Here is a 27,826-nt window from a genome sequence, read left to right as displayed (position 1 = left end):
CTCCGTGCCATACAAGACTTGCCTTCGCCGCAGAATTTGAAGCAGCTACAGAGTGTGCTGGGAAAAATTATTTATTACCACAGATATGTGCCACATGCCTCTTCCATTTCAGCTCCGTTTCATCGCTTACGCCGTAAAGGTGTTCCGTTTGTCTGGACGACGGAATGCGAACGCGCCTTTCACCAGTTGAAATCGGCGTTGCTTTCCACTACTTGCCTTACGCCATTCGATCCCCAGAAACCCCTTTTGTTGATGGTAGATGCATCGGATTTCGGGATCGGTGCTGTGCTTGCGCACAAAGATGGATCGCATGATCGCCCTATTGCCTTTGCGTCCAAATTGCTCTCGTCTGCGCAACGAAATTATTCACAGATCGAGAAAGAAGCTTTGGCTCTCGTATTTGGTGTTACTAAGTTTCATGATTTCTTGTATGGTTGTCACTTTACCATCATCACAGACCACAAACCCTTGACGTCGCTTTTTCATCCGAACAAGCCTGTACCTCCACGTACAGCGCAGAAATTCATTCACTGGTCTATTTTCCTCTCGCAGTACCGCTACGATATCTTGTATCGGTCCACTGCTAAGCACGGCAACGCTGATGCGTTGTCCCGTTTGCCTGTTGCTGAGGATAGAGCATTCGATTCTTCCGAACTTGCTTGCATGTTCATTGATTCGGAAACCGATGACGTGGTCGAATCGTTTCCGATTGATTTTCGTCGTGTAGCTACAGCCACGGCTGCTGACCCTGTCCTTGCTACCGTTTTGCGTTTTGTTGCTACGCAATGGCCCTTGTCAAAGTCCCGGATCGAGGATCCGTTGGTTCGCCGATTTTTTGCTCACAAGGAGAGACTTTTTGTTCGATGTGGTGTTTTGCTGTTGCATTCTGATAATGATCAGTCCCGGGTCGTGGTCCCACGTTCGTTACAGCCCTCTGTCTTACGGCTTCTCCACCAAGGACGTTGGGGTATAGTGCGAACAAAACAACTTGCTCGTCAGCACTGTACTTGGCTCGGAATCGATGCTGCGATTACGAATATGTGCTCTTCTTGCATGGCGTGTGCCGAACAACAGTCTGCACTGCCGCGGAAATTCTTTGCGTGGCCGAAAGCCACTTCCCCTTGGCAACGCTTACACATTGATTTTGCTGGTCCATTCTGGAATGCTAGATGGTTGGTTGTGGTCGATTCATTCAGTAATTTTCCTTTTGTTGTCCGGATGTCTTCCACGACGTCATCTGCCACCATCCAAGCGTTAACCGCTATCTTTTGCATTGAAGGTCTTCCACAGACTATTGTTTCCGACAATGGCCCACAATTCATGTCCGCAGAATTTCAGTCATTCTGCAAGGCCAATGGTATTCAACATCTGACGTCCGCACCGTTTTCGCCTCAGTCAAACGGTGCCGCTGAACGTTTGGTCAGGACTTTCATGTCCCAGATGTTGAAGTTGAAAGAGTCGCATTCTCTGGAGGCCGCGTTATTGCTCTTTTTGTCCACGTATCGCTCTCAGCCCCGAGATGGTCGCTCGCCGGCTGAGTTGCTCCACGGTCGTCCTCATCGAACCTTGATGTCTTTGCTGCATCCGCCGCATCAGGTTACTGTGCAGCGGCAGACGCCTGCTTTTGCTCCGGGCGACGTTGTATACTATCGCAACTATCGTGGTTCACAGCGTTGGCTCGCAGGGCGCATTCTTCGCTGTCTCGGCCGCGCTATGTATCTGGTTTTGGGGGCCTCTGGTGAGGTGCGTCGGCGTCTCAATCAGCTGCGCCTCTGTCGTCGCACGGGTTCTGCTGCTCCCCGTCTGCTTTCAGCGATGCTGCCGTCCGGTCAGCGCCCTCGGGACCCATCTACTGGCTCGCCTCATCCCCAAGTGGTACCGACGCTGCCTTCCATTTTGCCCCATGCCGCCGCGCCGCCGCCGCCTGTTCTCCCGCCGGCGACGCCTGCATTCGACGCTTCGCTGCAGCCGCCAAGCGCCTCCCAGGGTCACGTGCCGCCGATCGCTTCCCGTGACCAGTTGTCCTCCGACATGGAACTCTTGCCCACTCCTGACCAGATGTCGTCTTCGCCCGTCGGGTACCCCGACGCGATGGAGGTCGACCCTTTGGCCCCTCCTGTCTATCTACGGGCGCATACATCGCATGTTGGCGTGCACCCTGGACTAGGTTTTCAGGCGTTTCCTAGCTCCCCTCGGACTGAACGGCCGGATGCAGGTGGCACAGCCTCGCCTGTTGTTTGGCTCCCCACCTCGTCGCATACGTCAACATGGGGTCCTCCCCAAGGCGGGCGGAAGCCTCATAACACAACCGTTCGCCGATTTGCGGGCGAGGAATGTGGTGTCACCGCCAGACACCACACTTGCTAGGCGGTAGCCTTTAAATCGACCGCGGTCCGTTAGTATACGTCGGACCCGCGTGTCGCCACTGTCAGTGATTGCAGACCGAGTGCCACCACACGCCAGGTCTAGAGAGACTTACTAGCACTCGCCCCAGTTGTACAGCCGACGTTAATAGCAATGGTTCACTGACAAATACGCTCTCATTTGCCGAGACGATAGTTAGCATAGCCTTCAGCTACGTCATTTGCTACGACCTATCAAGGCACCATTATCAATAGATATTTAACTTGTGATGCCTGTACCGTCAGACCGATGTACACCACTTATGGATTAAAGTTAAGTATTACATCAACTACGTACTTTATTTGCTACTATTAATTCCCTTAACTGTTCCAGACCTCGCGCCAGCCTGCGTGAGCTTAAGCGCGTGTCTTTCGGCTTCCTCTCATAGTGACTTGACTGTCTTGCCAAGTCACAACATAGATCACATAACTAATGAGGAGGTATTGAACAGAATTGGGGAGAAGTGAAATTTGTGGCACAACTTGACTAGAAGAAGGGATCGGTTAGTAGGGCATATTCTGAGGCATCAAGGGATCACCAACTTAGTATTGGAGGGCAGCGTGGAGGGTAAAAATCGTAGAGGGATACCAAGAGATGAATACAATAGACAGATGCAGAAGGATGTAGGTTGTAGTAGGTACTGGGAGATGAAGAAGCTTGCACAGGATAGAGTAGCATGGAGAGCTCCATCAAACTAGTCTCTGGACTGAAGACCACAACAACAACAATCATCAGAAAATGGGTCATTTATTCAGGGTGTATACATGGACATGGAAAAAAAATTCCCGGATTTTTCCCGGATGAAAATACACTTTCTCCCAGTTGAAAATACAGTTTTTCCATGTTAAGTGACAGTATACTTTTCCTAGGCACTGTAGAATTTTCTTGAGCACCAGTAGTCTATTATCTCATGTTCGGTTCATTATTATGGCATAATGCCATACGAGCTAGAAGATGGAAAACGTGCACTTGGGATGCGCACAGTTGAAACTAGCCAATAGTGTGAAATTAAACACTTCGTTTCAAATAAATCAACTGCCTCAGCGCAAAAGATTAATAAAAAGCCAAATCTCATTAGCAAACAGACAAAAATAACTTCATTGTTCTGCAGGCGATTAATGCTTGACTGTCAGAAAGGTGTAAATAAAACCTGAAACTAACCACATACTTTAGCCTTCCGTAACTATGCGAATGTATTTTAATTTATTTGGTAGCTCCCAACCACAGAAATTGTTTTTGTTTTCATTTAATGTGAGAGCAATAACCGAAGAGGAAACAGCAAAATCACTAAACGTAAACACAGGTCACGTAGAGACAGCCCACCTCCCCACTACAACTCAGACTGCTATGTGCATCAGCCCTGGATCTACGATTTCCGAACCGGAGCAATTTAGATACTGGCGCCAAGCCACACATCTGTAGCCAGAAGCGGGAGAAGGTACTACTCACACGTGACTCAAATGCGCACGCGCAAGAGCCCACCCGCAACTGCAAATGAATCCAATGTAAACAGCTGTCACGTCATGCTCATTGGAGGCAATTTGTTATTAGGAAGCAATGCGTTTTCTTCCTAAAGCCTTTGACACATTTTGGTTGGCAGACGCTTGAATGAGCACAGTGTTTTGTTGTTGTATATGGTGCATTTCCTCTGCGACTTAAGTATTCCCCCCCCCCCCCTCCCCCCCTGCTCTTGTTCATGTTTTGTTGCTACAGTATTATTCTGCAAAAGCGGGATACAGTAACATCTTTCGTTAGAGTATTGGTTCTTACCAGTCAAAATCAAAAAAATTTAACTGGTAACTAAAACAACAAAAACTTCCCGGAATTCTAAAAAATTCCCGGGTTTATCCTGGTTTTCTCCCGGACGAAAAAATTCCTGGGTTTTTCCTGGATCTCCCAGGTCGTACACACCCTGTTTATTGCAGAAAATGTAGTTCAGACATATTGGAGGTTTAAAACTTTTTTTATTACAAATTCTTACACAGAATTACATTTCTGCATCTTTTATGCACTGGAATTGCCCTGGCCCATAGTCTGTGTCTTCTTCAGTGTCACAACAGCCCAGTGCTTGCCCGCTCCTTTTCTTTCTTGCTTCTTTTATCATTTGCTGAGTAGCTAACTCTGCTTCACATAAACGAAGCTGATCCAGTTCCCGCAGTCCTTCAGTTGTGTTCTGTCCAAATCTTACCCCTAACTTCTCTAGAACCTTAACGTTTTTCATAGTTCTCACCATTAAAAGTTATTACAGCATCAGACGCTGCTAACTTTAGAGTCATAAGGCCAACAAACGCATTTTTAGGCACATGGCATCACACAACATTATTGAAGGACTCATTCACATTCTGGGTCTTCCCATGTAAACACTTCTTTAGTAGCTCAGGATTTGCCAAGTCTCTGTAAATAGGTTTGATTACCTCCATTAATGCCAAAGGAAGATAATGTTTATGTGTAAATTCATACAGGGTGCCAGAAAATTCAGCTTGCCTATATTTATACCAAGTGTTTGGTGGAAGTGGACACAAAGCATGATATGGCTTTTCATCAGTTGATATTTGATGAAAGAAAGTGCTCCACACTGCTCTTTTCATCTTCTCTAAACTCTCACAGTTATCTCTAGTGGCCTTCCCATAATATTCCTGTAATTCATCAATTACTTTGTAACTTTTCTAAAGTTACTTTGCTTCTTGAAGCACTAGGGGGGGGGGGGGGGGGGGGCGAGGTCACTTCAGAAACATTGTCGTGGTTTCCTTCACTGCTAGCACATGTGTTTTCGAGTACTTCTAGCACATTTTATTGTCTTGCCATCAGACAGTTTTGTGTTACCCCACTTGGTCAAAGGTTACGCAGACGTGTTCCCATCCTTTTTCTTACATGTCCTAAACACTCACACTCTTGTATAGGAACCTCATATGGCTTACTGTTTTGTACTGCCATGAAGTACTTACTGAGAACTTTAAAATCCAAAACTTTTCCAGTGTCAATACTTATTGCAGATGTAAAACCATTTTTAGAACTAAACCCACACTTTTGCCAGGCTCCATCCACAGCAATTCTGATATCTGAGTCATCCTCATTTTGTTGAACAGCTTCTGATGTAGCAGCAACCACTGAATCTTCAGCCACAGCATTTACAGAGTCCGCAATTGCTGTTACATATTTCGTACACCTAGAAGGTGATTTTGGCAAATTCAACACAGTGTGGAGAACATTACCAGCCCTTGCACCTTCATCAATGCATCGAAGTCCACAGAACAGTCTCACATTAATGTTTTTTGTTTTTGCACTTCTGACATTTAATAATTAATTTAGACACAACACCTATTCTAGCTCCAACATCCTCAAAGTTTAACTTCACCACCACAATGACAGCAAGAGACAGTTTCAGAAAGAACTTGTGCAAGGATTTGCAGATCAATAATGATGTTGTCCATATCATTACTTTTATCAGTGTCACTGGTTTCTAAAGTTACTTTCCTTCTTGATGACAAGTGGGGGTGGTCACTTCAGAAACATTGTCGTGGTTTCCTTCAGTGCTAGCACACGTGTTTTCAAGTACTTCAGAAGAAAATGCAGGTCTCACATCTGGTACCCACAAATTTGGGTTTCTTGAAGTTACTTTTATACTTAGTCATTTTATATATGTATAAAAAGCAATAGAAGTCAATTTACTACAAAAATAGCAGATAATCACACTACTTTCAATGAAAACTAGTATCAGAAACAAAGGACTGATTTGTTTATTTGTAATGTCAACTTCTGAGACGTAGCAGTAGGCACAAAGCAAAGCAATTCACACCCTTCTAGACTGTGCAGTTCCCAAGATATGACTGCTCAATTGTGGAAGTATATGCGTAGCCGCGAAATTTGATAGTCACACGTCAACATTCATAATATTCTTTGAAGGTCTCACAATTATCTGATTTTAATGTATTGTATATATTTTAGCCTTCCATAATTATGTGAATGTATTTTAATTCACTTGATAGCTCTCGGCCACAGAAATCAGTTTTATTTTTGTTTGACGTGAGAGTTCTAAAGAAAGAAGAAATGGCAAATCACAAAATGTGAATATGGGTCTCGTGGAGAAGCTTGGGGGCATAAGAAAAATTCTTCCAGGCAGCATTTGGGAGCTTGTTACTACTGCTGGTACAGCCAACAGCCCCACTTCAAGCACCAAGAAACGGGAGACTGTACTGCTCATACGCAAATCCACTGCTCACGCGCATGAGCTCGCTGGTAACTGCTAAAACAAACCTAATGTAAGTACTTGTGACGTCACGCTGATCAGAAGCAATTTGTTGTTATGAAGTATTGCAGAGTCTTTGTCCTAAAATCTTTAACACATTTTGCTGTTTGCAGACGCTTGTGTATGCATTGTGTTTTGTTGTTGTATATGACACTTTTCCTTTGCGGCTTACATTTTATTTTGGTTTCTTTCTCACTTTTATGTTTTATTGCTGCAGCATTATTTGCAGTTCTGGGATATAGTAAAATTCTTTGTTAAAGTATCAGTTCTTACCAGCCAAAATTACAAAAATTTAACTGAAAACTAAAACAATGAAAAATTCCTGGAATTCTAAAAAAATTCCAGGGTTTTTCCCAGTATTCTCCCGCATGAAAAAATTTCTGGGTTTTTCCCAGAATACCCGGTTGTCCCAGGGTGCACCCTGAAAGTAGGCCTCTGTGCACAACATTCAACTGCATGTAACATGCTTGATTTCAAAGGCTGATTCACAAACTGGGCCATCTGGATCCTTCCCTCCACCACCAGCTTTTCTGAGCTGCACAGATGGGAGTTAACCTTACAACACATTCTCCTCTCCAATAAAAATTATCTAGGCCTCAACCTATGGTAACCTACTGTCCCTACATCCACCACCCAACAGTTTCTGCCCCCACTGCTGTATCACCACCTCTCTTATCATTTCCCTTCACCCTTTCCAGTGCACTTGCACATTCTTTCCCCTTCCCTGCTCCTGCCCCCGCCCACCTCCCTCCCGCCCAATGATCAGCCTGACAGGTTTTGTCAGTCGGCCATCTAGTCCCTGCACACCTCTCCTGACATTGCTCGTCTCTCTCTCTCTCTCCTCCCCCAACCGTATCCTGCTATACCTTGCTCTTCCCCACCCTACTCCAGATTGCTGTTCACGTAGGTTTCTTTGCTTTGTGTAAAAGTCTTGTCATTGTACCTCTCTGCAAGTCAACGGGTCATATTTACGGTGAGTAGCAATCTATTCTTCTGTATCAAACAATGGAAGATCCAAGATGGAATGTAACAATATTATAAAAAGGAAGTTGCTACCCACCATATAGCGGAGATGCTGAGTTGCAGACTGTCAGTCCACAGTTTTATACATGTATCTCTGATGTGTGATATGTGGTGATTTGAAATTTATTTACAGGATTCTTAGACGATACAGTTATACACAATATTTTTGTTTCTACGTGTATAGAACATATGTGACACAGGCAAGCACTTTATTAAAAATGAACGGCCATCTATAATGAATTTGGGACCACAACATTTTAATTATCCCCCCAAAAAAGTAATCCTGCTCCATTTCCCTTTAAGCTGGGATTAATAAAATAATTTGTGAAGGCTTTTTCAGAAGATATTGACTGTTTTAAATATATTTGTGAAACAAATCTGGAATCATCAGAAACAAAACTTAAACGAAGCGTTTTTTTGATCTAGAAATTTGATTTCTTTTAGATTTGAAGTATTTGTAGCAATATTGAAAAGAATTCACAAAGAGACAAGGAAACATTTCAAGAAATGGCACAGAAATTTCTTAGGAAGTATAAGGATATCAACTGTGGGCGCAAAGTGAGACGTATCACATCCTGGCAAGAACAGACACAACTCAAAAATGCAATACATGAGACAACACTACTTCTATTAATCTTATATTGTAATTGTATAAGCTTTCTTTTAATGTCAATTATGTACTGTTGGTAGTAAACTTCATTATATTTTTTGTGCACATTGGGGTGCTTTACAGACATTTAAGTCCTTAAAATTTTTCTTTTCTGTTTTAAGCAAGTATGGTGTCAGTTAGTCCAACTAAAAAAAATATATTTTCTCAACACTCTGAAATTGGTTTACAAATATCCCTTACATGTCAAAGTAACACTCTACTTACATTTGAAATCACTATCTTAAGTTGCACTAGAATTACTTGATATTTGCATGTTTCTGCCTGTACGGTATTCCTAATGAACATACACAGTAACAGTGGAACACTTGATAAAGCAAGGTGGTCTTACTGCAGCTTACCATGTAAAACTCCCCACACAGCGAAGTCAGCTAGAGAGACTTTATTTCCAACCAAGTATGTGGAAGGTGCAAGAATGTTATCCAGATACAGAACAGCTTTTTGGAAATCTCGTTCACATTGCAGTGGACCACTGCTGAAAGTCAGCCAGTGATCTATCTACAATAGTAAAAAAATACAAGATATGAAACCATTCAATTAACTCAATATTGCTTCAAGATGAAAAATTAGTAACTAATAGCAATAGAGTTCTATACATAATTTTTATGGAATACTATCACATCAGTTTATTGCAGGAGGGGTGGGGTGGAAAGAGAGAAAGAAAGAGAGAGAGAGAGAGAGAGAGAGAGAGAGAGAGAGAGAGAGAGAGTGTGTGTGTGTGTGTGTGTGTGTGTGTGTGTGTGTGTGTGTGTGTGTGTGTGTGTGTGTGGGGGCGTGCTCGTGTGAGCACATTTATTCTGCCTATATTAATCAAGAATTATTTAATTTTAGCAGTTTAAAGTATATGTGAACTATTTTATAATGTAAAGTAAAACCCTATTTTTAAGTTCCCACATTTTATATTTACCTACTTTATGTGTTCATTTTTGTCAGTCCCTACAAAAGTCCTATTTCTTCAATATAATGCCTTCCCATCATTACAGAGTCCATGTTATATTTCCCGAACTTTTAAGTTTTCTTTTATGTTATCATGACTTAAGATTGATTTTCAAACGATTTCTGTAAAAAAGAGGTTTGTGTTCCTGCTCAAAGCCAGCCTTTGAACAAAGTGAAAACACTGACTATATGCAAAGTTATTGATCACACAACGCAGCATTAGCGCAGTAAGCAAGATATTCATCGTTAAAAACTTCTAAAATGAAGTTTTTATGCAATTGGATCAATATTTAACTCTTAACAAGTTTACTACAGAAATAACATGGAAAGTCTGAAATTCACGTACAATATTCTTCTCAGTAGTATCTTTTCTTCATTTTAAATGACGCCAGTATTATGTTGGTTATTGAAACAGAAGAAATTTTCGCGTCTCAAAAAATTTCTTTCTTTTCACTGTACATCTTGAAAACCATTAGCGCACTGAAATAAGGCTTTAGAATTCACAAAAAATGAAATACATTTAAGATGCAGTGAAATACATTTAAGATGCAGTGTAACTTACCATAAGGAGTAGATGGCAACTGACTAAGCAGTATTCCTTAATCTCACAACAAGGAAGAGGAACTGACTAAAATAAACCCACAAACATGAGATTTAATCGAATTAAAAGGTTCATTAAAGGACAGTCACTATACATAAGTCAAACAATGAGAAAACACCGTTTAATTTAGTCAGACTTGGTGGAATTATCGATGTCACTGCTCAAAGTGACAGTTTTCAACAAACTGTTGTGACATACCTTTGTTGTTCCATGCATACTGTATCACAAGTTTCACTATTTTTTGCCAGTCTTCTGGTGTCACTTTTTCCAACTGCGTTTTTCAAAAGACGTTGCACTTCAGCCAATTGGAGTACTGTATGCCTGTATTTTATTAGCATTCCATCCACAAGATAAACCAGACATTTTGGCTTGTGTTGCCTGACAAGTTCTAATACTTCTGCCATGTTCAGATTACTGCCAACTAAGTTACGTTTCTCCAGCCAGCAAAAAGTTTCTTTTTCAATTATGTCTCTGTGGTCACATTAACTTGTACAACAATATGATACAAGTTTCAAAGTTCAGTCTTCAAACCATATTGTGGTTGCCTTATTTGCACTGAGTAAAAGCAGAAACCCTCCCATCTACACCACATCTCATAAAAGGTATAAAATATTCTGTACAAAATAGAAAATCTATACACTACAATATAACAGCTGTTCACTTAGTCACATGATATTAAATTTTCCACAAATATAATATTCTATTCTGTTCATTTCGTCTAGAGATCACTGTTTATCCGTGATTCTCTTAAACCAGTCTTTATCTTATAGTCATATCCAGTTTTCTAAGTACTAAAATTATGGGATAGTTTAAGAATTTAGAAATATATGACAGAATAGTTTAAGATTTGAAGGGAATTAGGTGCAGGAAAACTATTTCGGAAGAAACACCAAAAAACAACTCTGGATCTGACAGTCGTCACTCTGCCCGTTAACTCAGAATGCTAATGTCCCTGGGGGATATGTGACTCTGCCCGGATCCCATGGATCTGATACTAAGTTCACTTGAGCAAGTGCAGACCAGTACTTCTCATTAAATTTTGTTTGAAAGTCTCTCCACTGCAAAACTATCACCACTTCACTAGGTGACACAACATTAGGTGATGATACACTTTTTTCTACTTTGTTTTGGATAAGCTTGAATTCTTTCTACATGTCATGTATAACCTTGCTAGTATCATTAAGATTGGAAGAAGCAATAGTCGAAATGTTATCAGAGGTTACACTCTCAGTAACATTTCAATCTCTAATTTGTTCAAATGGTTCCTCCAAACTATGTACATTTATAATAACAAAGGTCGATATATTCTCTTTGAAGTATTTACTGACATTATCCACTCATGTACTGACACCTGTAATTTGCGACTGAATGACAGGCATTAATTCGTTATGCTTATCAACGCTCTCCTTCAAAGTATGCCATCTTCGCTTTACAGCGTTAAACTGAGCATTACATACATAATCCAATGATCCTAACTTTTCATTAATGTCTAAGTCTACACTATCATATTTTTCCTCAATATTCAATTCTAACTTTTCTGTCAAATTCTGCAAATTATTAGTCTGTTTTTGGTTGAATTCAGCAAACATTTGATCTACCTGAATGCTTAAAGAATTACTTAATTCCTTCTTTAAATCTAACTTTAAATTTTCAACTTTACCATTTAGAGTGTCAAATTAAGTCTTTAAAGTATCCATGCCTTCACATAGATTACTAAATTCTTTGCTCTGTGCGTCAACACTAAAATAGTTCACAAATAAGGAGCACTGTACAGAACTACTTACTGGAGATGCAATACTGTTTATGGCTATAGCAAAGAGGGATTCTCTTGCTCAAAACGGTCAATGTGTCAGCAACCGAAGTCCTAAAAAACCACTGAGACAGGAAAGACCACAGGAAGAAGGAAAGGTGGACATGAAAGCCCCATTGATACACTTGCGTGAGAATACTGTGTCTCCAAGTAGCATCACGTGCCTTACTGATATCAAAGATAATGCCAATACAGTGATGTTTATGTAGGAATGACTGTTCAATAACTGCCTCTAGGGTCAGGTTGTGAACAGTGGACTGAAGTCACTGGCATCCACACTAGGGTGACTAAGGAGTTTCCTGATCTCTAACAACCAGACCAGATGACGGTTAACCATTCACTCCAGTGTCTTACCTACACAGCTCATTAAGGTGATATTCTGGTAACTACTGGGATACCTGAGGTCCTCTCCTGGTTAGAGAAGAAGTATCAGAATTGCCTCCCTCCGTGAGTTGGGAAAGTTGCCTGTCTGCCACAGGATTAAAACATTCAAGGTGGATTTCCTTTGACGCCACTGGTAAATGTCGAAGCATGTAGTGCTAGATTTGGTTGTGACTGGGCGCAGTGTCACGAGTCTTACACAGGGCAGATACCAGCTTCTACATGGATAAAGGGGAGTTGTAGGACTCAGAACTGTTGGATCTGAAGTCCAACTTGCCCCTCTCTACAGTCACGAAACACCTGCATTGGCAGCAGTTTTTGCAAAATGTTCGGCCAGCATCTGAGCGATGTCTGTGGGCGTTGTTCGGAGACATTCCTGTTTCAGCACTGCTGTTATTGGTAAATGACTGCATTTACCAGAAATCCTCCCAATGATTCCCCATACTTTTATAAAACAAGTGGAACGGTCGATGGTGTCCAGGAACGCTTACCATGACATTTTATTGTTCTTCTTAATTACCTGTTGAGCCTTAGCTATTGTGACTTGAAAGGCTACGAGGTTGTCTACAGTCAGGTGGCATTTAAATCGTCGAAGAGCCACACGCCTGTCCTGGTTTCCTGAACGGCATTCATCTGCCTGCTAAGGTAACCTGATGACTTTGGGATGGATAAGTCAGCGGCACGATAACACTAACACTCTCGTGTGATGTGGACTACCCATATCTGGATGCTGTTATGATGTTCAAACACAGCCAGCTGGCTGAACAGCATCCTGTTAGCCCTGCTGACCATCCATTTTGGTGGCTTCTCTTCAGGCAACACTCCAACAGTACGTTGATGTGAAGTGGGATGTGGTCCCTGGAATGAAGGTCATCAATGATCCACTGAACAGAAATTGTGAGAGCTGGAGAGCAGAAAAAGAGGTTGATGGCTTAGAATGACTCCATAGCAGTACAGATATCAGTGTGAGTACCTGTGTGGAGGAGGCACAGCTCATGAGATGTCACGAGGCTCTCCAAAACCTGACTCCAAGGGCAAGTAGCCAGTGTGGATGCCGGTGATTCGAGCCACATGATAGGCATTGAAGTCTCCCAGTAGGAGAAATAGTAATGGGACTTGGTCCACAAAATCTATGAGAATCTTTGAGTTTATTGCATCTTACAGAGGTATATACAGCTAGCAAACAGTGATCCTCTGGCAACCCTGAATTTTCACAACTGCTTGCAGATTGGTAGCCAGGAAGAGATCAGAGGAGTGATGCTCGTTACTGACAAACACAACAATCCCTCCCCTGGCCCTGTCTCCAGTCAAGTCATCCTTTCGGTGAAGGGTATAGCCCTGGGCTACACAGGCACAGAGGGCATTCCCATGCTAGCAGTTTTAGTTCCTCCATATGTGTCCTGCACCCATTAATGATCCACTGGAGGATGGGAACCATCTATCATGGGGGTAGCACCTTCATCCTGACTTTCTGCTGGGGAGGGGAGATCACAATGGGTGGAGGATGCCTTGGTAAGAGATGATTGCCCCAGTTCAACATCGAGGTCCATCGCCTCCAAAGAAGATTCGATAGAGACGTCAGATAGGATGGTATTGACATCCGTCAGTGGGAAATTCTTTGCCATTGACTTAACTTTTTTGTCTGAGGAGGCTTTGAGGCCACAACCTCGTAAGTGGTAACAGTAGTGACAACACTGGGCGGCGGACAAGACTTGACCTTTGGAGGGGGCAGAAGCTCCACAATGTCAGCAAACATGGCCTTTTCTATAGTTCTGGAGGGAAGGGGGTGGACTTCAAAGGAACTGCAGCATCCCAGGTGCATTGACAAACACAAGTACTAATGCTGACAATAGCAACTTCAATTTGTGTAACAGCATCAGTTTTCTGGCCTGGCTATTTGAGAACGGAAGTAAAGAAGGCAGCAAACGTGGGCAGCTGCATGGACTTGTATAACATTCTGGCATCATCATATGAGATTTGCTTTGTCATTTTGATCTCCAGGATCTTCCGTTCTTCAAGGAAAATACTGCAGTCCCAACTCCAGACAGGGTGATGCCCAGTGCAGTTGACACACTTTGGAGGAAGAGGAACAATCAACACAGTTGTGGGTGGCTTTACCACATTTGCCACAAGTGGCTTCTCCTTTGCAACCAAGAGTAGTGTGCCCAAAGTTCTGTCATTTAATGTATCACACAGGGTTTGGGAAATAAGGTCATACATTTAGACATAGGAAACCTGCCTTAATATGTTCTGGAAGTTTGGTGCTGAGTCTGATTTGACAAGATTGTCATTTGCCCATTTCATAACGTTTTGCATGTCACCAATACCTTTATGGGGCAACTCAGCTTTCAGTTCTTCATGGGGAATATCAACTATATTCCTGCAAGTCACAACACTTTCACTGTAGTTCAAAGTGTTGTGCAATTCAGTTTCTATACACAATTCCTGAGGTACTGAGGTTTTTGAAGGTTCTTTAGTTGTTGGGATAAAGTTGCTTCAATCAATAGTGTGTCCCATTGCACAAGCACTTAACAGATTCTAAGGATACAGCAATGCTGTCTAAATCTTTCTGTACATAAAATGGAGAAACTTTGTCAAAACTGTCCTCTTTTCTTTTAACTATAATAAACACATTCTGAGAAACAGCATCCATTCTGTTACTATTGACTGAATCAGGACTGACTTGGCCAAGCCCTATTGTTAAAGAGTTGGTTGTTGGAACCTTACAGTGGCCCAACCTTTCTGCAGGGAGGAGGAAGGAAAAATTTCAAAGAATCCATTTTGGTACCACATGCAGCTAGGGAAATAAGTGTCCACTCAGACTGAGCCCTATGTACCTGAATAAACCTTAGACAACTGAGATGTAGTAGGTTCCTCAGAGGTTGTCTGTTAACGGCGGTTCCATCTCAACAGTCACGCATCTAATCAGCACGCAGCACACCTTGAGATTTAAGGTCTTTTTATAGAGGTTTTTGCCATCCTTGCAATCAAGGGGATCAAGCCAAGATCCCCATTCCCTGTGACACACACACACACACACACACACACACACACACACACACACACACTGTTCCACCGCCACACTGCACGTTGGTAGCTGAAGTAGCTGAAGCATGCCCACGGCTTACGGTGACAGCAGGCTGGTGGCACTAACCTGTCCCCAGCTCAGAAACATCGGGTTCACAAAGCCTGTATCCAGCAAACGGTGAACTGCTGAGGGCTCCAGTCATTTCAGTTACGCTGAAAAGGGAGCGCGAGCACACCCCACACACACACACACACACACACACACACACACACACACATTCTTTTGTAAACCAGCACCAGTGGTGGTGATTTTCGCTTGATTTCTCACTTACATCGGGAAATGCCATCTGCTAGCACATCGATGTTTTTCTACATTAAACACTGATAATTTTGGTCTAATTTTTAGTTGTTCTGCAGCGCTATTCATTTATATTTTTCATAGTACACTTTTACGCACACCACTGTAGTGCGCGTAAAAGTGCGCTGTGTTGGAAAACATAAGAAATGCATACTGCTACAGAACAACTAATCATTAGACCAAAATAATCAGTGTCTAACGCAGAAAAACATCAAGGATGTGCTAGCAGACAGCATTGCCTGATGTAAGCGAGAAATCAGGCAAAAATCACCATCATTGATGATGCTTTACCTCAATAACGTGAACTGTGCCTGGTGAAAAAACATCACACATTTTTTTAGTTGCAACAACAGGAAGAAATACAATCAAGAATAGTAAAGCTACTATGGACAATATGGCCACACAAATGAAGAATCTTATTTTTCAGGTTATTTATTTTCTTTCTGTTCTGTGCTGTTCCAGCCTCAGTCACCTGGAGTGCTGAACAAACAATAGATTGAACAATGCAGTACTTCCTTTTCTGAATGTAGGGTCATCTGGTTCACAAAATTAATATTTGTGTTACTTTTATTTGTGCGTAATTTGATAGAAACTGTTGATCCTCAGAATCATACCCATTTACACACACACACACACACACACACACACACACACACACACACACACACACATGTACATACAGAAGTGCCCCTGCTCCCCATATACAGAATTTAGGTTTGTAGTTACTTTTCTGCCTCTTGCAAAATGTGTTTTTGTGTTTTCTCTCGCACAGAGTAGTGCAACACAAAATTTTTCAGAGTAGCACATTCCACTATTATACTCTTAGACTGAAGAAAGATTTTCATTAGAGTAGAAAAATGCTGTTTAGGTATTAATTATCAAAAGAATTTTCACTGTCCATGCTTCACTCTTGGTTTGTGCAGAGAGGATACGAAAAGCATGAGTACAGGACATCTGCAAGGTGGCATTTACAATTTATTTACAGTCCAAGCCCTGGTGGTGGGTAGATGACCTCCTGTTGAGTGCACTAAAAGCTTTGTAGATATAGTGTTGCTCACATAATACACGCCTGAACTTTCTTGTAATTTAATTATTGAGGTTCATAAGTTCTGTTATTGTAACTACCTAACTGAGAAGAATATTATTTACCGATTCGTAAAAGAAAAAGATGCAAAAGTCTACCTATTTACATAACGTAAAGAATGAATGCTATTGGGTCTTCAGGTGTTCATTTGTTTTCATCTGCTCTAGGAGAAAGATGAGTGTTACATGTAATTGCTGATTCTGCGAAAGAGCATAAACTGAACATTGAGAGAGAGAGAGAGAGAGAGAGAGAGAGAGAGAGAGAGAGAGAGAGAGAGAGAGAGAGAGAGAGGGGGGGGGGGGGGGGGGAGGTCAATTAAACAGGAGGGGGGTGGGGGCAAGAAAGGGTGTCATCTATACCACAGAAAGTGGAAAGTGACATAGTAACAAGCACACAAACATCGGATAGGGGACCATGGCACGCAAACAGTTTGGCCAATGCAACAATAGACAGCGTTAAGTGTTAACTCTGATATGCAAGCGCTAATGGATTTGTTTAAAGTAAGCAGGATGTAAATATGGAGAAATTTCATAATGGAAAGTTATAAATGTGAGAGAGATAACTTGCGCATCCAAGTTGTTTTTAAAAAAAGATGGGGTGGACAATTGTTTGTAGGTATGGGAGAGAAAATGGATACACGGACCATGAGAAGGAGTGGGCGAATCCTTGGTCACTTGAATCTATGGAAGGAATGACTTGTGCCATTCCTTTTATGTGAAGAGGTAAGTAGAGGTACACCCATATCCCAAAGATGTTAAAGTATGTATACAGTATCGGCACAAAGGGTAAGGTGTAAGTGAGTTCTTGCAAAGGTGGGAAGCTGTTGTGTGACTAACAGTCACGCTAATGAAGAATCCTTGAAAATAGCCAAAAAATTGTTCCTTTTCTACCTCAATAAATTTGAGAACACTGTGTTGTTATAGAGGATTTGACAGCTGTATAATCACCCACTTTAGTAGATAATTACCAACTATCAAGCTGAACAAATAATCTTAAGAAAGCAGCAAGAATTTTCAAAGATATAAGAAAACAGAATTGGATGATATCACTTATCTAATACAAAAACAAATACAATGAAGTTGTAGTAGTTTGTACAATAAACACAGACACTATTTTTATTTGTACAATAAAGGAAGACAATGAAGTTTAGACAACTGAGACCTTAAGTTAAATAACAACAGGCATTTAATGACATCTGTAGATTGTAGAGGGATTGTAATTAGCTCTGTAAATTAAGTTTTGCGATATTTTTTGTCCAAGTGGGGGAATCTGTAGCGTATCCTGAAATTCTTCAGAGTAGAATGTCCCACTGTTAAACTCTTAGACCAATGAAAGATGTTTCTGAGAGACTGAAAATGTTTAGCTAATTAGTATATTGAGAATTTCCAATGCGTGCATGTCAATTTTGGTTTGTCCAAAGACAATGCCAGAAGTATGAGCACAGGATATTGGCAAGGTGCAACGCTGTCAAGGTGGCGTTTATACTTTGATGACTTGGCTTGGCAGTAGTTTGGAAGGCACAGAGCAAGCACCTCTGCTGACAGTGTAAATACAGCAGAAACAGTTGACAGAAGCTGGAGAGAAATGTCATTCTTTTATCTGCTGGTCTGAGATTCACTTTAGAGTCTGTTGTACTGAGTAATAAGACATTTATCACCCAACATTGTAAATGTTAAACATGAAAACAGTCATATACAGAAGAGTTCTTTAACAGGACAGATACGTCATTTCACAGTGGGTTGGTGTAGATGTGAACTCTCTTAAAGCCCTTGACCCTCTGCAGTTGGAGACGATCTGCCACATAGAATTAATGGCACTGCATATCAGGTACACTGCATCAAGAAAATATGAGAAGGTGACGATAAATCTTCAATAAGGTGAAAGTGCTCATGAACAATGTCAAGGTGACAGACAGTAAGTTTTTGGTCCAGTTACAACCCATAACCAGAGCCGTAACACTTCAACAGGATATTACTGGATTCTTGCACATGTTCTGGATTACGTCTTAATAGCACCATCAATAGCAGATTATCTTTCTCTAATACATTTAACAATTAAGAATATCATAATTTTTTAATTTAAATTTTCTGTCTGTGATTTACACACATAATGCAGTAGAAGAGCACGAAATTCTTTCTACCCTCATTCAAGAAGTATTATACACAAAAAACTACAAACCAGGAAATAAAACACACAATAAATTTGTGAATTAAAGCAACTTTTACAAATTTAGTTTTTAATAACACAAGAAAGTATTAAAATATGGAAAACTATTCAAACACATACCTCTGTTCGCTCCAGGATGGTAGTGCCATATAATGCATGTGAAGGTGCTGATCTAGCCAAATATCGACTAACTGTGTGGTCATTACTGAAGACTTTATCATCTGACACTTCAAAAGCTGTTTTAGAGCCCCATTCCAGTTTCGTTGGTATGGTGGATCTGACAGCTTCTGCCATAATCAGTGCACCTGTTAAAATTCAAGTAAATGACAGTTTTTCACATGTTAAATCACTATACAATTAGACAGGTTCTAGAAACTAGAAAATGGAACTTACAGGAGGAACTTCAAACTTTATTTGATCAGTCAATTTACTGCCAAATAATAATAATAATAATAATAATAATAATAATAATAATAATAATAAATGTGTTTTTCTCTTTTTCCCAAATACTGATTCATCCCCACACACACAGAATCACTGTTACGACCACAACTGGGACGTCTGGGGAAAAGTGGATGGGTTCTCTAACTGTAATCCAGGCCTGAACCAGGGAAATTAACATAATTACATCTTTGGCAACCAGAAACCAACACCCATTAGCCCAGCTATCTCAAGGACCCAATAAATGTATGTCAAGTAATCCTCTGAAATCTTTGTTCAATGTTACAAACACTCTTTCCATGAAAGACTTATGATGATGGAGTGTGTATATCCTAACGGTAATTCATGGGAGGTGTTGCAAGTAGTGAAGTTTATGATGCAGCAAAGGGTCATACATAAAAAAAATCATGCCTTCTAAGCAGAAACGTAAGTATAATTGAATGCGCTCTATTCTTACTTTGAAGTAAATGAGTTATTTCTAATGTGCCTATGTTACTTCGTGCGCGAGTTGTTACTTGTTTGTAGTTAAGTTTGTTTCAGAGAATCCTGGACCGAAAGCACAGGGTGCTTAACAGTTGCAACATGTTCTCCATATATATCATCCACAGAAAACACCTGGATGTGGCTTATTAAGAAACTTGTATGATTTTATTACTATAGTTGGTGAACAATGGCATGGAGTAGAGGTGTCAAAATAATATTCAATATATAAAAGCAAAGTAGTGTGGGATGTAATAAAACAAGAAACTGGAAAAGGCAGAAACAAATGTAACAACACACAAATCAAAGATCAGGTAAGATAATACAAAATCCTTATGAATTAACAAATTTTGTAGACAACTATTTCTCTGGCACTGCACGCAGTTCATAACAACATTTATCTTGTGGTGACATATACTTTCAATTCTTAGATTTGGGTTCTCTTCTTGAGATTGGAGGCACATAACATGAGCACAATTTTGAAATTGCAGAAAAGGGCCACAAGAATAATAACTTAAAGTAGCAGTTGGTCTCTTTGTAAGAACAATTTTAAAAAAATGAGGATCCTTACTGTAGCATGTGAATGCATCTACCAATTTTTCCAATCTGTAGTGCATATCTTCCTTACTAAGTATTCCACTAATAGCTGTACACACAATCACTGAACAAGAGACAGTTTGGACCTACACACACATACACACACACACACACACACACACACACACACACACACACACACACACACACAGCATTTTCTGTCAGGTAATTAAACTGCCCAAGCAAATGAGAGAGATCACTAAAATACATCTCTTCACAAAGGCAGCTAAAGCATTCTTCACAAGTAATGAAAAAATTATATTTTTTGTGAACAAGTCATTAACAGTTAACTGAGTACTGAACTCTTGTTTTAAGTGGAAATAATTAACTTTTTACATTATAAAATGCACTCTACTCACTTATTTGTAGTCCAATCTTTGTGGCTCATAAATTATGAAAATTTGCATAATGTAACTTTTGGTAAGTGTTTAAAGTCTATTTTTAACCATTTACTTTGTGCTGCAATGCACGATAGGTGTGAATGTTGCCATGGGATAGTCAAACACGATACGATAGTCACACAGGAAGTGATATGTGTAGACTGTGGGCTGGAATTCCAGTCGTGCAAATGCAGAGGAGAATTGAATAGGGAACTCAACAAGGCTCTCCCCTGGAATTGTAAACACTGCAAAAAAAGGCAGGAGAATAGCCGAACTGGAGACAAAGATTTGTGCCCTTCAGGCTGAATTAGAATCTGCGAAATTTGAACAACATATGTTGAAGGAGAAAAAAGATTGTGGAAACTGGATAAAGGTAACAAGCAATAGGAGAAATGGGAACAGCACTACAACTTCATCTACATTTGAGTTTATATTATCTACTAAGTTTGACTTATTACTTGAAGAAAGAAGAGAAGAGCCACATCCCACTATAGGTAATATGGGGGCAGCAGACTTCTAGCAAAGAAACTTAGTGCAGTGACTACCAAAAAAGAAAAGTAGAAAGGGTCTTGCTGCTCGGTAGTATCCATGGGTGAGATGTAGACCAGATGGTACAGGATTGATTGATTGACTGATTGAGGGGGTTATGGGCCTAAATGGCAAGGCCATCAGCACCGTGATTCCAAAGTTACTTGCATAAGTAGAGGGTCTGCTAAGAGTGGGTGGTTCCCGTCAGAGGGGTCAACCTTTAAAGTGAGGAAGTTAAAACACACGCAAAAGGCATAAAAGGGAAGGGCAAACATAAAAATTGGAAAACAGAGGGATGAGAGAGTGGTCTCTGCACAGGGAAGTGGTCATGGGTCCCAGACCTAGAAAATACAGAGAGAGGTCCCAACCAGATTCACCCTACCCTTGTTCTAGGAGTAAAGCAAAACATTCTATCTGAGACTAAAAACTACTCTCATGTAGGCAACTGAGGACCAGTTCAGCCATCTGTGAATATAAAGACAAGGAATTCGGAAGACTATACTCAGTAAGAAGCACGAAAAGGAGACATTCCACCAATATATGGGATACCGTCAGTCTGGCTACACAGCCACATTGTGGGGATGGCTTGTTTCGCAAGAGAAAAAAAAATGGCCGAGCCTGTATGACTAACACGTAGACGACACAAGACAGGGACTCCTGAGAGGAGGCGAAGGATTACTGACAGCGGTAGTGCACCAGATGTAATTCGACTTTTGGGCAAAGAGACAATTGATGTGTATCTCCATATCTGCACCTGGAATCATGAAAAGGAATGGAGGGGTAAGTACCTGGCTCTCTAGCCAAACGGGCACCCAGTTCATTCCCAGGGATGCTCACATGACTTGAGACTGAGAGAAAGACAACTAAGCAGGCGGCATAGCCAAAGGCTTAGAGGATAGCAGTGACTAAAGGGTGACAAGAGTAGAATCAGTCTATAGCCTACAAGCTGCTCATTGAGTTGGCACATATTAAAACACTGTGGAATGAGGCCTGAGTAACAAAACAGAGGGGCCTTTTAATGACCAGCAGCTCTGCTGTGAACACACTACATGATCCACGCAATAAATGACATTCCATGCCAGTAAGAGACATAAAAGCATATCCAACTTTATCATTTTAGAACCATCAGTCTAGAAGATGGTAATATCCTGAAATTCTTCATGGATGGAATGTACAAGACGCCAGAATATCAAAGGGACGACAGAGACCTTAGGAACTTGAAATAGGTCGGTCTTAATCCATGGTAGAGGCATCATCCGAGGGGGGGATGTGGGAGTAAACATACGGGGCACATTCCAGTGAGTGGAAATGGAGATCCTGACAGGGTGAAGGGAGAAATACCCTCTTCTGCGAGAAGACTGTCGATGGGACTAGCATAAGAGACACTGACAGCCAGACGCAACTGATATAATGAACAGGGTCAAGTAGTTTCAGAGTGGAAGGAGCCACCAAGCCGCCATGATCCTGACAGCGGAAATCTATAATGGACAAACCAAGAGTGCAGTAGAAATGGAAAAGAGTAGCACAGTCTGCACCCCTAGATATGTGGGCCAGGCGGCGGAGAGCATTAAGCTTCCGCATGCAGGTAGTCTTCAGGTGGCGAATATGGGGCAGCCATATCAGCTTTTCGTCAAAAATAAGGCTCAAGAAATGGGACCGTGCTACAATATCTAGTTGCTGGCTGCCTAAATAAAGTTCTGGGTTGGGGTATTCAGTGAGTTGACGGCGAAAATGCATAATCCACGTTTTGAAGGGATAGAACAGGAAATCATGGGAGAGGGCTCACGCAAAGGCCTGTTGGATGGTGCCTCCCGACTGGGAGCTACACCAGATGTAAAACCAGAGGCCCAACAGAGGTTACAAACCTGTTCGTGGCAATGAGGAAGAGAGAGACACTTAACATAGAACCCTGTGGGATACCATCCTCCTGGATCCGAGGGATGCTGAGTGAACTGCCAACTTGAACCTGGAAGAGCCAGAAGGATAAAAACAGGTGGATAAAAATCAGAAGGGGACTGCAAGAGTCCCAGTCATGGAGAGTAACTAAAATGTGACAACACCAAGCAATGTTGTATGGCTTACATAGGTCAAAGAAGACTATGGAAACTTGCCAGAAGTTAGTAAAAGCCAGTCAGATTGCCGTTTCCAATCTGAGTAAATTGTCAGCTGGTGATTGTCCTTCCTGGAAGCCACATTGATACAGGGACAAAAGGCCCTGAGATATGAGTAACCAACATAACTGAAATCTAACCACCGTCTGCATGTTGTTGCAAAGAGTGTCACAAATTATTCTGAAAGGACTGATGGATCAGTACACACAGCAAGCAGTAGGATAAGACCTTGGACAAAAAGAGTGTCGCTGGCGGCCCAGATCACTATGGAGCTTACACCAAACCTGCAATGAAAATGCATACAGCCCCAGTGAGGAAACACAGTGCTCCCAGCTTTCCTTTTTACTCTGCTTAATAAGGTAGCGAGCCTTAGCACGAAGAAGCTTAAAAGCGATAAGTTTGGTCTGTTAAGGGTATCGTTTAAATCGTTGCAGTGTCCGTCAGTTGTCCTGTATAGCGATTGCTACATCCTTGGTCCATTACAGGACCACTCAATGATGATGGGAACCTGTGGATAGCAGTACCAGTAGCATGAAGAAGAGTGGCAGAAGCATCTTGCATGACTGCATCAATGCAGTTCGAGAGATAGGCGTTGAAGTGCACTGCACACGTATATAAATGCCAATTGGCTCTGCGTAATACCCACCGTGGGGGCCTGTCTGCCTGGAGGTGGCAGGGGAATGATACAATCACCGGAAAGTGGTCACTGCCACAAATATCTTCATGGTGTGACCAATGTAGGGAAGTCATGAGAGTAGGGGAAGAGATCACGAGTTCGACAGCAGAAAAGGTGCCATGAGCAGCACTGAAGGGGGTGGGGAACCTTCAATGAGGAGGCACATATCAAGGTCTGTAACAAGTTGGTCAATTTGAAGACCCTATCCATTGAAGTGGCATTCCCCCCACAGAGGGTGGTGTGCACTGAAGTCCCTGAGGAGGAGGTACGAGCCAGGAGTTGCTTTATTAAGTAAGCCAATCAACGTAAGGAAGTTGTCCACCTGGAGAGAGGTAGACATTTCATACAGTACTTGCTGGAATTGTTCGCACTTTTACTGCTATTGATTCCAGTTTGCTGCGAGGGGGAGACAACCACTGATGACATCGGTGTGAAACGAAGTGCGGTATGGTTCTGACAGAAAGCTCGATAACCACGAAATGCTGGAGAGTGGTCATAGCGGAAGCACGTTTCTTGAAGAACAAGACAGACTGCAGAATAAAGGAAACAAGCTGTTGCATTTCCGGTAGGAGACAGTAATATCCACTGCAATTCCACTGGGTTATCGTGTGGCAAGAGTCCAAGTATAAACATAAAAAAGTTGAAGGGAAGTCAGTGCTCATCACCAACACTTCTCTTTTGGCTGCTGAGAAGGACACGGCACAGAGGGAGAGCAGGCTTCTGAGAGGGGGACAAGATTGCATTAAGGAAGAGGTAGGAGGGAAAAGGGATGTAACAGAGGCAAAAGCAGAAGAAATCGACACTGGGTGGAAGTAGTAATATTTTTGGCGAGCCCTCAGTGTAAGACTGTCTATCTAGTAATTTGTACTATTGGATTTTCTTTTCTCTCTCTTCTAGCGAGCAAGGAGAGTAGCAGTCACGACAGTTGACACACAGGTGGCAGAACACAGGGGCTTCCCTCATGGGGTGCATGGCTACAGTCATCACATAGGGCATATGCCATACAGTGGAAAGACATATGCCCAAAACGCAAGCATAGAAAGCGCCTCATGGGTGGCAGGACACATGGCTTCAGGTTGTGTCAGTAACACACACTCTTCACTTTTTCTGGGAGGGTATCCCTCTCGGAAACCAGAATAAAGGCACCAACATTGGGTAACTCCAGATTAGCCAAGAGTTCGTCAGTTTACAGGATGAGGTCCCTATGACAAATTACTCTCTGGGCCATATTAAGAAACTTGTGAGTGGTAATAAGATACCAGGGCAACACCAAGGCAATCACAAGCACGAAGGACTGCAGATTGGATGGCAGAAGCAGCTTTGATCACCAGAGAGCCTGATCGTATCTTACTGGGACACTACACTTTGCGAAACTTGCCCTCTACATTCTCCACAAAAAAACAATGGCTTTGTGGCAGTAAATGTGTCCCCATCCATCCTAGTACAGACCAGGTGCCGGTAAAAGTGTTTCACCCCAAGACAGCGGGCCTGCCCCTTCTCCCAGCGTGTAGCCATAGAAGAGAAGGCTGTACGGTCATACGAAGGAGCATTCAGTCATCTGCTACCACTTGCAGAGGGTTATTTGAGAATGGGCAAGTTCTGCAGCTTGATATGGTTCATGTGCCAAGCATCCACCCTGATACCATCCACTCTAATCAGCAGTGCTCCCCGTGGGCACCACCCGCCACAGCAATGGCTGTTTGGCATGGCGGCCATTGCCGAGAGTTCCAATGCTGCAGGGTGACAAGCAACCACTCCTTGGCATACATAAGGAGGGAACAGCCCAGGTATCAGTACTGTGATCCCTGTGTCATTAGGGCACGCAGCCATATGTGTACATAACAGCCCAACCACACCGACTGGCTACATGCACTGGTGGCCTAGTGAGACAAAGGGAGGCTATGGTGGGGTAGGGAGGGGGGAAAAGGGGGGGAAAGAGAGGAATCTATGCCATAGACACTATGGCTCATGCTAAAAGAGAGAAAATTTAGAAGTAGAGGTCAAAACTGCAAGGGGGCACCAAAATGTCCAAAAGGATGAAAGAGAATAGGCAAAAGGAACAAAATTGCAAGGAATACAGGGAACTAGATAGATAGGCAGGTTGACATAAATCGGAACATCAAGAGAGGTGAAGGAGAGGGCAGCGGGGAAAGAGGGATGATGGGGAGGGAGGGGCACAGTGACGTAAATGCAGCCTGAGAAGAAAGAATGGGCTGCAATAGCTCAGGGGTCCGTGTGCGCCACACACAAATTCACGAAAGAATCACAAGTCTTCGGAGGGGGGGGGGGGGGGGGGGGGGGGGAGGGGGAGGGGGGCTGGTGGTACAGGGCAAATCAGGAACACAGAACACGTCACAAGTATTGTTATGCCAAGTGCTAGCCTTAGCCAGGACACAAAGAACATCGGGAATATTTGTATAGATTTCGACAAGGATGGTGAGGTTATCACAGTAGATGAAGCAGGGAACAGTCTGACTAAAGACAGAAATTACAGCATTAGGGTTGACCTAGATGAAACAGAAGTAGCAGTTACACACCCAAGTGAGAGTTCTGCGGAGGGTTGCAGTGTCATGATCAGTCCTAGGTTAATACAGCTGTGAGCCATATGAACACTGAGTTGAGCAGGCTGCTGCTGACTGAAATAAAATCACACGAGAGTGCAATCCTGTTGCTACAACTGGGAGATGGGTATATACTAGGCACAGCCTACTACATCTGAATAAGAGAGAGAAATATAAATTGGCTGACCATCTTACAGCAGCAAATGAACAGGACCATCATCACAAGATGCCTGTGGTTACTGGTGTCAAAGAGGTCCCTTTTTTATGTTAGCATCAGCATTCAGGCATCCTATTATGAAAGAGCATGAAATAACACAAGAGCCACACAAAAAATTAAGGTTATCTAATTTCATCAGAATATCAGGGGCTTCTTGTCTGTTTACAAAATTTATAGAGCCCTGGGAAGATAGACATTCTATGCAAATAACCACAGGGTTAAAGAAGTTAAATATAAAAGATTACACTCTAGCATATTACTAATGTAGAACTAATATGGGAAATGAAGGAGTTGTCACATTATTAAGACAGACAGGTCCAAAACATTGGGAAACGTAGATCTTTCAGTGACCAGCACAAGGAAGTACGTGCTTGTGAATTAATATTGAAAATAACAAAGTTGCTCTAACTTACCAATGTTTGATATGGAATGGGTGGCAGCTGTCATAATGAAGGTACTGTTGCTTGTTAGTGGGTCAAACGGTCCCTTCCCTACAGCTTAGGTCTTCGTGGCAAACGAATCTGCTCCAGTCCTGAATCCCTGAACCATTACACCAACAACCTGAAAACAGCTTTCGCATCCCGTCCCGACCTGGTACAGAAGCAAATAGCTAGAGCCACTTCCTCATCCCCTCAAACCCAGAACCTCCCACAGAACCACCCCAAAAGTGCCCCACTTGTGACAGGATACTTTCCGGGACTGGATCAGTCTCTGGATGTGGCTCTCCAGCAGGGATACGACTTCCTCAAATCCTGCCCTGAAATGAGATCCATCCTTCATGAAATCCTCCCCACTCCACCAAGAGTGTCTTTCCGCCGTCCACCTAACCTTCGTAACCTCTTGATTCATCCCTATGAAATCCCCATACCACCTTCCCTGCCCTCTGGCTCCTACCCTTGTAACCGCCCCCGGTGTAAAACCTGTCCCATGCACCCTCCCACCACCACCTACTCCAGTCCTGTAACCCGGAAGGTGTACACAATAAAAGGCAGAGCCACGTGTGAAAGCACCCATGTGATTTACCAACAGACATGCCTACACTGTGAAGCCTTCTATGTGGGAATGACCAGCAACAAACTGTCCATTCGCATGAACGGACACAGGCAGACAGTGTTTGTTGGTAATGAGAATCA

At 42.3% G+C, this 27,826-nt stretch overlaps 1 protein-coding gene across 1 annotated transcript in view; it reads right to left on the bottom strand.

Annotated features, from left to right (window-relative positions):
- Positions 1-27,826, bottom strand: part of LOC124601218 (bifunctional glutamate/proline--tRNA ligase) — a 252,178-nt gene that overhangs the window by 179,827 nt on the left and 44,525 nt on the right. The window contains exons 2-3 of the mRNA XM_047136226.1: positions 18,823-19,007; positions 8,681-8,837 (exon numbers count right to left, since the gene is read on the bottom strand). Coding sequence (XP_046992182.1) covers positions 8,681-8,837; positions 18,823-19,007 — 342 coding nt within the window. The remainder of the gene's footprint in view (positions 1-8,680; positions 8,838-18,822; positions 19,008-27,826) is intronic.

The sequence above is a fragment of the Schistocerca americana genome, chromosome 1, assembly GCF_021461395.2.
Source record: "Schistocerca americana isolate TAMUIC-IGC-003095 chromosome 1, iqSchAmer2.1, whole genome shotgun sequence".
Taxonomy (NCBI): Eukaryota; Metazoa; Arthropoda; class Insecta; order Orthoptera; family Acrididae; genus Schistocerca; species Schistocerca americana.
Note: the sequence above shows the minus strand (reverse complement) of the source record. Positions and strands in the feature narration are given on the sequence as shown.